We start from the raw sequence: 12,509 nt of genomic DNA, 5'->3' as shown, positions 1-12,509 counted from the left end.
TTTACTTAAGCAGACTTTTTTCTTTTTGACTGTTTTTTATCCCTCTCTCATTAGTTTAGAAGTCTCAAGAGGATGTCATCCTTGAAATTAAATCATTGTAGCCTGAGGTAAAAAGTGCACGATGAAGACAACTGCAGCAACAGATGCAGGTGAAGGCTACATATACAGAAAGACACATTGTGTCTGTACATGAAAGGATAATAATACTAGATTTCCAAAAAAAAGTCTAGGGTAACTCTAACATAATTTTATTGCCAAATATGATTCTGGTACATTACTAAACATACATAATGACAAATCATAAAATGATATAAAACACTTCTCATTATCTTCTCCCCCAGTGAATTGCTTGTGGGCAATAACGGAAAGTCAGAGTGGCATGATACCAGTGGATCTCTATAGTGATAAAACTTGGAAGATATATTTTAATACATATATACAATTAAATACTTTATTAAATTATCTCAAACTCAATTATGAAAAAAAACACTGTAAACTGTTATTTGTGAGTCAGAAAATTTTATCAAATGAAACACATCTAACTGACCACGGCTACAGAAACCTCAGAAGAACAGAAAAAATAGGTCGACAACAATTTCACAGTTCTAAAGACCACTCAAAGGTTATAAGAAACAGGAAGAAAGTAATTCCAATCAATGTCGATCTGAATTATTGACATCAAATCTCTTGCAATGCTATCAGCTATGTACTAATTTTGAAATGGCAATGAAATATAGCCCCTAGACACAAAAAAGTCATAAAAATCTGGACATTTGAGCAAATACCCTAAACTAAGCCATTTTCTGTACCTTTTCAATAATTAAATGAAAATAAGAGGCAATGGACCCCAATTGACAGTTTTAGTTGAGGCAAACTTAAAGAGCATGAGCTTAAAGCCTGAAGGAGTTTACTCAGTAATTTGCTCCAAAAATGATCCCAAGAATACTTAAAGATGACCTTTCTTTCATTGCGGCAAACAGCCAGGTCATATTTCTTCTTTTTTTTTCAAAGAAATCTGTGGGCAAAATATTTTAGCAATAGCACAAGAAATGATATCAGAAAAAATCAAACAATATTCTTATCTATATGCAAATATTTTGTCAGTTGCATCAATATTTTCTTTATATCGATATCGATTCTCACATATTACTTGAGTACTTGCACTCAGGCTACTGAAAAATGAACTTATCATTATTCTGAAAATATTAATGAATTGACACAGGGGCAGGTTCCATGGGTGTACAAATAGGATGATGATCTAAGATGCCTGATGGTCCAAGAAAGCCAAAAACTTATATCATGATTCAGGCATACCTTGAGGTATACTTAGACCGCATTCACAACAATTTGAGCCAGGCTTTACAAATCCTGGGACTAAATATGGTGGATGTACATGAAAGGAAAACCGCCTAATCTTTTAATAGTCTCTCTGCCTCTCACACACCTCCCCACACGTTGTCCCTGCGGGGTACAGTCATTAAATCTCAGCTCCATTCGCCATGCGAAAGCTACCTGAGAAATATTAAGTGCGCATGCTCATCAATTAAACGCGAGGTGAAGAAAGCATGGCGGCTGGAGGCGATTGAAGGAAAAAAGCTCTTCTGTTCTGTTATCTTTCAAAACAGAAACGAAAAAGAAATGAATTGGCCCGTAGAGCAGCAATGAATCGGCTATCTATGGAGATAATGTCACCAGAGATATTCACAGCAATATTCACAGAGATACCCAGCCCCAGTAGACGGAGGAGGAGGAGGGCAGAATTTTTGCGTATGCGGTCTCGTCAGAGGGCGCAGTTCGTTCTGATGCTGATGTTTGCCTTGTTCCCTACGCCTGATCGAACTGGAAGGGGGGGGGGGGGGGGTTCATGATTTTGATCCCGATTCATAGCTGCTCTACGGCCAATTCATTCCTTTTTCTCAGGTAGCTTCCACATGGCGAACGGAGCCGAGATTTAATGACTGTACCCAGCAGGGACGACGTGTGGGGAGGCGTGTGGGGAGGCGTGTGGGGAGGCGTGTGGGGAGGCGTGTGAGAGGCGGAGAGACTATTAAAAGATTAGGCGGTTTTCCTTTCATGTACGTCCGCCATATGTAGTCCCAGGATTTGTAAAGCCTAGCTCAAATCGTTGTGAATACGGTCTAAAGTGGCATTCACAATAGCAGACTAACTAATCTGTGGATCAAATATGGCGTGCCCACTTGAATGCTTTTTGCATAATCCCAGCGAGGAATCTATTCAGTGTCTATTAGGTGATTAGGTGGCAAGCTTATAAATGGATTGCTATATTCAGCCCTCAGACTAGTTAGTCTGCTATGGTGAATGCAGCCTTAGTGAGCATGAGTTTTGTGAGTTTAAAGCCTAAAGGGATTTATATAGCAATTTACTTCAAAAATGATCCTACGAATGCTTGAAAAATAACTTCCCTTAATGTGATTTTCATTGCAGCAAAGAAAAAAAAGATGCAATCATTATTATGAAAATAATGATGTATTGGCATGGGGCAAGTTCCATGGATGACGATAATCTGAGACGCTTGATGCTCCAACTACAACAGAGTACCTTCCTCACAACTTTTTTGCATATATAAACTAATTCCAAAGGAGTAAGAGTCTGGATAATAAGAGCAAAGAACTATCATGATTCTATCACAGACAAAGTGCAGTACTGTTATCACTGAAGCACAATGAATAGATTGAAGCCTGCACTGAAATAGAGCAAATCACAATATCCAAATTAGAAATATGGTACCACTTTAAAATATGGCATTTAAAACATATGGAGTTCATAAGGGATTTGAAACTGTTTCAAATCAAATGATGGTAGAAAGAAACTACACAAACGCAGTCATTACTAATAACATAAGCATATCTGTATGGTTTATATATACACTATTGACTATCTACAATGTTTATGCCATCAGGGCTTCATACCTGATGCCAAACAAAAATATGCATATATTTGCTGACAGATTTTCAAGATTACTGTTTTATTTTATTTATTTATTGATTTATTTTTTTTATTTTATTTTATTTATTTTTTTTTTTTTGTAATTAAGTACTAAACAAAGAACAGTTCCCTGTATTTATGAGATATTAAATGTCTGTATTTATGAGACATTAAATGTTTTCACTGTCACAGTTAGGAGCAATAGCAACTGAGCAGTTCTTTTTGATATTTTGAACAATGGCAAAGGGAATGTTTTTTATCCTACATATTTCACATTTAGAAAGCTGAAAGAGTTTATGTCTGTGCATGTGCATGTATGCGTGTGTGTGTGTGTGATTGTGTGTGTGTGTGTGTGTGTGTGCACGTGCATGCATACTACAAATGTGCTTTTGGATTCGTATCCTTTTCTCTCAATGTTCAGAAAATAAGCACTCGCTGTTGGTCTTTCCAGAACTGTTATTATACAGTGGTTTGCAAAAATTTTCAGGTAATTTTTTATAAACAATCTTTATGCTGTAGATGTGCATAAGTGTCTTGTTACAGCAACTTGATGAGGTGTATTTGATATGTTCCTAATTTTTTGCTTGAAGTCACTTAAGAGTCCTTGTGAAATTAACTGATTTGTTCATGAATCCATCATTTCAATTCAAAGTTATCTTTTAGCTGAGTTAAGAAAACTGTGCCAAATTCATAGAAACTGTGGTTGACATAGTTTTTCAACTGACCTTGGCATATATAATTCAGGTCAATGCCATATGTTTTAACAGATGTTTCTTAAAAGAACTCTACTGTTAAGAAACAGGTGTATACGTGCTAGTAAAAGAAGAACATTGATTATTGGGTAGTAAAATAATGCCCCTTATAACCAGGGGCGGATTTAGGCCGTCTTCTGGGTCTTCCGGAAGACAGTCAGGTTTTCAAGTTTACATTGATGGGTATTTAATTTTTTTCTGTGGGAAGACGGTCAAAAATGGAGGATGGATCAACGAAAATAATTTGGAAGACTGCCAGAAAATATCTCTGGATCTGCCCCTGATAACTGTATATTTCATGTACTTATCATGGAATCAAGTTAAAGAGAAGATCAACAATCTTTAAAATAACACTTGTTAGTCAGAACCAGGCAACAGAAAATGTCTATATGGGTCATCTTACCTCTAGAAGGAGGGACTTCTGGGAAGGATTGTCTATTAGGCGCCTGGCAAGGGTTCCAGGGGATGTTCTGTTGGTGAGGATGATGCTGTTTTTGCTGTTGGTGCACCAGTCCAAAAATAAATCCCTTGAGAATCCACATTCTAGGTCTGGAACACTGGCTATTACAGTCTAGAAAAAAAAACAAAAAAAAATCATTTTATTATTTTCTATTTAAATTCACATTTATCATAATTACTCGTACTTGTATATTTTGTCTAGGATTTGGTAATTCGAATCTAGCATTACAATTATTTTCAAAATCTTTAATATACAATTTCTGCATGCGGCTTAGGTCAACATTACTTTTCTAAGGTCTGCAAAACAACATACTGACAGAAAGCAAAATTCAATAATTGCTAAATGCTATTTAACTTAATACTTAATTGTCATTGTTCTCTTTAATAATATCAAAAGTTGTAACATGGCTGTCATCTGATATTGTTACCCCCTGACTGATCAGTTATTACTGTCCTTTCCTCTGATTGGTCAATAAATAGTGATTACTTCATAAGTCAATATTATGTTTGGAGATGAAGTCATTGGTCAAAAATGAATTTGGTCAGACCTCAAAATAACGGAAAATAACAGATGTAAGATCATAATCTACACTACATATGTAATAATCATCATATTTTTTAATATGTTATTTTGATCATTAATTTAATTTTTTTTTATTTATCTCATTTATTCCTTCTAGGATAAAATAGTAATGAAAAATGCATTTGGAATGTATTTGGAAAAGTGAGATAAGTAATTCTTAGATGAAAATAAGACCTATCTTTGTCTTACTTTCCTTCTTAGTTGGAAATCACATTAGGAAACACTCTATTATTATCATTGTTTTTTTTTAATGAGACGTGGTTGAAACAGGTTTCTCGCAAAAAAATGTTTACACATTTTATAACGAATATCCATATCTTACTAAAGCAAAAGATGACCACATAGGTTCAAACGAAATTGAATCATCTCTTATCGCACTGTTTAACAGAGAACCCATACATCCAAAGTATTCATCATCTGATTCATCTCAAGTGAAAAACTATTTCTGGTTGGTCATTTCTGAAGAATGAATAGTTTACAACATGAATGATATGGTGACTGAAAATCAAATGCTACCAAAACCTTCCTTTTTGCTGATAGCCATGTTAAAATTAGAATGGAAACCATTTAGCTATAAGTAATTTCCTGAGATCTGCTGTCTCAAAAATTCGTCCAAGTCTCTCAGAATCCCAAAAAGGTCTTCATGTGATACTGCAAAGGTTTCTTTTTATATACCATTTATACATGATTAGATTTAAAATGTTTTGACTGACAAGAACCAAAAATTGGATTAGGAGTCAGATGCTAGACGGAAATGAAAAGTCACCTGCTTACACGTACAACTTAAACAACCAGTAATTCATTTATTATTCCGTTAACGTGTAGCAACATTTGCACAGTGTGGTCAGAGTTGTTTGATACGTGCTCTCATCAAACATTCTTCAAAAGACACTATATCTGTTCAACAGCTTCAGGCAAAAAATGAAGCAAAGGTAAGGCTTTATTTTTAACAGTAATATATTTTGTATTTTTACAAACTTTTTTTTTTCCATCTTATAATGCACAGGTGTCCAAATGTGGTTTGGAGTTCTTCATAAGTAAAAAAATAGATTGTTGGTAAAGTACAGGTACAAATACACATCTGCAGTCATATACAGGAAAATATAAGCTCTTCTAATCCTTTGTCAGAAGCCAAGGTAGTTTAAGATTAAGTACCATCATGCTGTTGACTATTAGTTTGTTTCAAGGAGATCTCTGATATATCTTTACAAATATCAGTGCAAGAAAGATGGCGCAGATTTTTTATCAATATCTGTTTCATGTTACTCGATATAAACCCCATTCTACATTTATATTTAATCACCATTCTAGATTGCCCCCAGCACGCTTAAATGGGTTTAAACACCAATTTGAAAGCACAAGTTGACTGCACTGTCTTGTTGAGAATCAATTTAGAAACAAGACCAGGCATAGCTACAATGAGCTTCAATGTCTGGTATGGACTGGTTCATCAATGAATATATGCACCCCCCACCCCCCTCAATAGAACATCTTACTCTATTAAATAAATTGCCAACCAGTTTTGAATCTTGATCAACTTTACTAATATACTAGATTTTCAAATGTAGTGTGTGACATTGTTAATTGGGCTCCGTATCTTGAAAGGTTTGCTATGTTGCACACGTGCGCAAGTGTCTCGATTCCATAACCGATTCTATTTCGAGATACAGGGCCATGGAATCGAGACGCTTGCGCACGTGCGCAACATAGCGAACCTTTCGAGATACGGAGCCCAGGTTGATCATTCCATGTACTATTACTGCAATTCTTCCATAACTGACTGAAAATTAATTTGCTAGTCCACAGTTTGAAATAATTTGAAATGGAGAATCATTTTAGATATGATTTGCAATCTTTGTCAAGACGATGATGCTTTAAAGTTTGGCAATAATTGTGTCATCTGCAAATGTCATGTGCCCAAGGGTAATGAATATGTGCCCGACAGGCTCAAATTAGGTGCACTAAAGATGAAAATCAACTTAATTAGGCTTCTTAAAGAAAAAGATAAAGCTACTATAAATTTAAGAGAAGGGAAGACTTGATATCATGCACAGTGGTTAACATCAGATAGTAAAAAATGGTTAGATTTAACTTATCACACTATCTACATATATTTGAAGTATTATATATGGATAAAATTAACAGGTTAATTATTGAGATATTGACTCTGGTGCTTTCTACTACAGGCATAAAAAACCCTTCAGACTGCACTCCTCAAATGAATTATTTGAATTCCATCACACATACTGATTTTAAAAAACACATTGGTCATAGACATAAAAAGTTTGTATGATGCATCTCTATGTCCCTGAAGAATAAGTCCCATCCTTTTACTAGTTTCTTTAAAAGGAAGAGCCATGTTATATACCTATAATAGCTTGCCTTGAGAGCTTACACAACTGATTTTTATCTGAAGTAATTCCATTTGTGATTTATTGCCAAAATACACTCTCAAAACCTTTGTCTTTTTTATGATGACTAAGGCAATTTAGCTATTCTTCTAGCTCTTAATGGCCCCCACTGTGCCTTAATTGTTACTAAAAAAGCAGAAACTGATCTCTGAAGCAAAACATAAAAAATTTAACTCCATTTTTTAAATCTTTCTATGAGTGAAGATGTGGGTGAAAAGCACTTCTGCTGATCAAGGGCTACAAATGAAAGCCACTGGTGCTGAAATTAGTTTTGATCCTCAAATGTCTAGTGGCACACTGATAATAAAATCAAAACTGAGGAGAAATGCATCATAAACATAATCTGAAGTAATAGTGACCTCTGAGGTAACTGAACTTTTAATGTTCAACTGTAGCTATTCAAGAACAATCTCATTAGATGTTCATCAAAGATGACACATTTTCCTGATAATTATGCACTTTAAACAAGGGCGTAGTCCATAAAGCAACAAGTGAGATATTTGCTATTGGGTCATCTTTTCAATACCCTCAAAAGAGGGGTGCACTTTGCTACACTTTGATAGCTGAGCCTTCAAAAAACTTTTCCACTGAAACAGCTACTTCAAAGTCTGTTAGGATTCTACCATGCCAATACTCAATAATACACATACTTTATTGTTTTGCTGACAAGTTCAGTTATTCCATGCAAGCTTAAAATCACTATCTGTAGCTAGTACCTAGATAACATACTGCCAAGGGCACTAAATGTTCATTTTCCTTCATTTGCTTTTGAACTTTTGCTTTGAAGCAATATTTGAAGGGCTTTTAAGCAATATTTGAAACAATGTGCTAGAAGTCTTTCTTCATATTTATCACTCAATTTATCTTCTTTATCAAAAGCTACTGAGTAAATGTGTTAAATAAGTAGTAAAAGATATCTTGGGTATTCTGTAGCAAGCTAGAACTAATAAACTCAAAGTCAAAATTCTAGGTTATATCAGTAGTCAAATATTCAAATTTTTGAGTTGATCAACTGCCAATAAAGTGAATTATATAGCAAATTAATACAGCCTGAAGTATATGACTTAGGTCCCATTCGTAACAGCAGACTAACAGATCGGCGAATCAAATATGGCCGACCCACTTGAATGCTTGGTGCATAATCCCCGTTGCCATATTTGATCTGTGGATCTAATAGTCCGCTGTTGTGAATGCGGCCTTAGTTATGAAACTAAAACACTAAAACACAAATTTTTCAAGATCCACAATATGTGAGTAATAAAACTAATATGCTACATTTTGAAATGAATTAATTTAAAAATAGGGGTCCTTACACCTAGTCTTCCATGCCCAGTATAAAGAAGTGGGGTGCTTTTGATCATCAAGTTTGTTGATAGGTTGGAATGTATGCATACTATTGTTTTCAGTCATGTTCTTTCAGATTAATTCATGGGTTCTATTCAAAATAAAGAGTAGGCCACCACGGGCCAAATTCCAGCACAAACTTAAGGCGCATTCACATTAGAAATAAATTGGTCTATGTAGACCGATCCAACTCCAGGGACTCTCACTGAGTGCAATCAGTTTAACAGATTAACACACTTCCTCCTGGCACTGAATAAAATACAGAAAAGCTGGTGATTATACAAGTACATTGGAAGTAAGAGGAGTCGTGGTAATCTAGTTAATTTTGCATGAGTCCCCATGGAGTTGGGTTGATCTACATAAAACGATAGTTGCAAGCCCTATTTGTTTTTGTTTAATTTTATTTTTATGCACTCACTTTACACTGGGTTGCTAAAAAACACCTTTCCAATTTCTAAGTTCAAAGACTTCAACAGTGCACAAACTTTTGAATTGAAATTTAAATTTGCAGATTTTAGATACATTATTATTGGTCAGCCCTGAAAATTTCAAGTGTTTCAAGTGAAAATGTTTTGATATCATCAATACCACAATAACAGGTGTCATCACTGTCAGACGCTGGCACCTGTCAGAAGTCACATAAGCTGGCATGGCTTCTTTTTTTACTTAAGATTTTAATTTTTTTGGTGTGTCAAAACTTAGAAAGATATAGAGTCATGAAATCATGAAATTTATTAAAAACATCATTTTCCTTAAATACCTCAAATTCATTGTAATATCTACAAAACTGTTGAAGCTATTGAACTTCAAAGTTAATAACATTTTTCCCCTGAACCACACAATATTAGTTTATCTGTAATAAACCCTGAAACATATATGGGGCAAAGAGATATAAAGAACTGTTTACACAGGGCAAATATTTGGTCTATAATAATTTGGTGTGAATAATAACTAAATATCATCCTACTATCATTGATGATCTATGTAACAAGATGGACAGATAACCAATTAAATAAAAAAAATGAGAAAATGATTGCTGATACACTCCTATGCCTCAGTTGCATTTTATAATGGAGATTTTGAATGGCAAGATAGTAGGTTACTTTTTTATCAAATATATGGTACAATTCAGGATAAATTTATGCATATTAAATACTGGTAAAATAAGACATTTATTACAAAAAAAAGGTGAATCTTACATGGGCACCCTGTAAAGTACAGGTTTGACACTTTGGAAGGTTTAAAAAAGGGAACTGCAAGCAAAATGGACATATTAACTTCAAAATCAAAAATTGGAACCGATATCCATTGGAGACTTTTTAAAGTAAAAAAAAATGAGAAGGAACAGATGAATCAAAGGGGAGAAAAAATAAAGCCATCTTCTAAACATGAAGTACATAGTAGTAGAATTGTTCATTATCCAGTTTATTTAAGTAAAAAAATTAATAAAAATAAAAAAAAAACATGATTCTGCAAAATGTATCTGGGCGATTATTACAATAAGGATTGAACCCAACTGATGATAACGGATCCATCTTGAACATGAACATATCAATTCAACATCATATCTTTAGAGAAGTAGCTCACTTCCTCTTCATATTTCCTCTTGAGAGTGTTAAATCACAAGCAAAGATATTTTCTGCAATGTTCAAGCACCATCAAACACAGTTCAGAGTAGACAAAATGATGTCTTGTTTAAAATGTACCACAATGTGATTTTAAAATAATATGTATGATATAGGTAAGATATTTTGTCCTTTTGTGATTTCAAAGCAGTCAGTAATTGAGCTTTGAATTCTTTGATCTGTATTTGTTCTTTTAAATAAAAAATTGGGGGCATACTTGTATCTTTTCTGTTTACTCATTTAACTTACTATTCATAGCCAAATGATCACTTAGTGAATAATTCATTCTAAAGCATTTGGTGAAAATGTCATAATCTATTAGACGCCTTCTATAATTAGGGATCAATAAGGCTGTGTATGTGGGTGTGTGTTTGGGGGGGGGGGTATGTTTTACCATCTGGGTACATACTTCAAGCTTCAAGATAATCTTTTTTTTTCTGTAAAGTTAAATGCTTGTAAAGGATTATATATTGGTTTATGAAAAAGACAATTGCTAAACCTCTGAAAATACACCAATTGGCCCAAAATCATGACTGTTTAATACCAAAAAAGGCCAATTTCTCTAATAACCTACCCCATGTATGTAAATATACGCATTGCACACAAATGGAAAGAAAACCTGCATCTGTAGATGTAAATAGATTACTCTACTCAGTGTACCCTCCTTATGTACACAGGGGATGTCATAAAAATGGCTGATAAATATACCTTTTAAAGTCCATTTTTTCCTCACTTGGTTTAAACCAAGTGAAAGGTTACATTCATTTCTTGCATTCTCAACTTGGTCAAGAGCAATTTTGGGGCAATAATATCATTAATTAAAGGGGAAGTAACATCCACTAGAGACATTAGAACAATCTATTTGAAAAGAAAATTTAAGACAAAAAAACCCATAGTCTATGTCTATCAGATAACAGTAAGGTCAAAGAGACAAGTTTTAAATACTGCTTCTGAGCCAACCTCATTTATAACAAAGAGCCAATTGCCAGCCTAATTCTTTCAAAAAGATCCAAATGTCACCCTCATTTGCCTTTTCAGAGTACCAATCAGAATTCAAAATTACTCTGTCACTATACTTGCTGTCAATTCAAGTATGGGTTGCATCAAGCACAAATAGCTGTTTCCACCCTTTAACTTTCTCATGAATCTAAGCAAGCCATAATTGCATTTTCTCCACAAACTATTCTCTCAGTAGATCAAAGAAAATGATCAAGTCAAAGCAGATTATGATATACGCATGCAGTACAAAGACGTCACTTTCAAATGTTAAAGGGGTTGAACTTTAACGCATGCCACAGGCAATCATTTTACACATTTTGATAAAATAATAATATATGTGAACAATAATACATTAATAACCATAAAATGCACCATACCTCTTAAAATGCATAAAGCATGGCAAAAAAGAAATAAAAAGAAATTAAAGGGATAGTAACTCTTCATTTCGGCCAAAAAATGAATTTTCCTGGAGTAAACAACAATTTTCCCATACTTACCAATGGTTAATGAATCCATTTTTACATTCAAAGTTAGTCCCTGGTTTTTTTCTAAAAAGTTTGGTTTTTTTGTTAAAATCTCTTAAGAGATTTTAACAGAGTAAAGCCATCAATGGATGTCACGTGGTCTAAAGACAAGCTCAGATATCAGAATAATAGCTATAACTGCCAATTTTGTGGTAAAACAGAATATATTATATTTCTATGAGTTATTCACAATGTTTTTATTGTGAAATATAGATCTCATACGAAGAGTTCTTATCCCTTTAATAATGAGAATTCTGTTTAGTCTATCTTTGTTGAACAGAATGAGCTTTTTTCAATCTTCATGCTTTGAATGCCCCGGAGACGTATCTGAGGAAGATTTGTGGGCTGTGTTACTGATTGTTTGAATATGCCAAATTACAGCAATAACTGGTCTGAATGTCCAAATGAATAACTTCAATTAATATCTTACTAACACGGGAGATTTCTTTGACACTGCAGTGGTATTTGAACATTTTTTCAATCAAATTCTGATAAAAAACAATAAAAGCAAATTGCGTGGTTTTGCACACCATTACTCTGTACAGATCAGAATAATCAGTGGGAGTAATTGTTTTATTCCATGGCACATGAGGTAAAATCTAAATTGATAGATTTCTGGTACATCCTGCAGGTATAATTCTTTCCAATACATTTGTAAGATATGCCATAGAAGACACTGAGATTCTGCTCCCTTCTTACTCCAAAGGCCACCCCCCACCCCTGCCCTCTTCAATAATCTTTCATTAATATAATGTACTTTTGATAGTTGTGTCAAAATTATGACATAATTTATAGTAAATGAGAAGTGGAGGTAGCAAAAGAGCATTTGTTTATAAAAAATTGCCCCAAGGGGTGGAGTCTGGTAA

The 12,509-nt window shown here is 34.1% G+C and overlaps 1 protein-coding gene across 1 annotated transcript in view; it reads right to left on the bottom strand.

Annotated features, from left to right (window-relative positions):
• LOC106154849 (cleavage and polyadenylation specificity factor subunit 2) overlaps positions 1-12,509 on the bottom strand; it is a 103,283-nt gene that overhangs the window by 30,168 nt on the left and 60,606 nt on the right. The window contains exon 10 of the mRNA XM_013529363.3: positions 4,102-4,269. Within this exon, the coding sequence (XP_013384817.2) occupies positions 4,102-4,269 (168 nt within the window). The remainder of the gene's footprint in view (positions 1-4,101; positions 4,270-12,509) is intronic.

This window comes from Lingula anatina, chromosome 2 (assembly GCF_051362555.1).
Source record: "Lingula anatina isolate TDL-2025a chromosome 2, LinAna3.0, whole genome shotgun sequence".
Classification (NCBI taxonomy): Eukaryota; Metazoa; Brachiopoda; class Lingulata; order Lingulida; family Lingulidae; genus Lingula; species Lingula anatina.
Note: the sequence above shows the minus strand (reverse complement) of the source record. Positions and strands in the feature narration are given on the sequence as shown.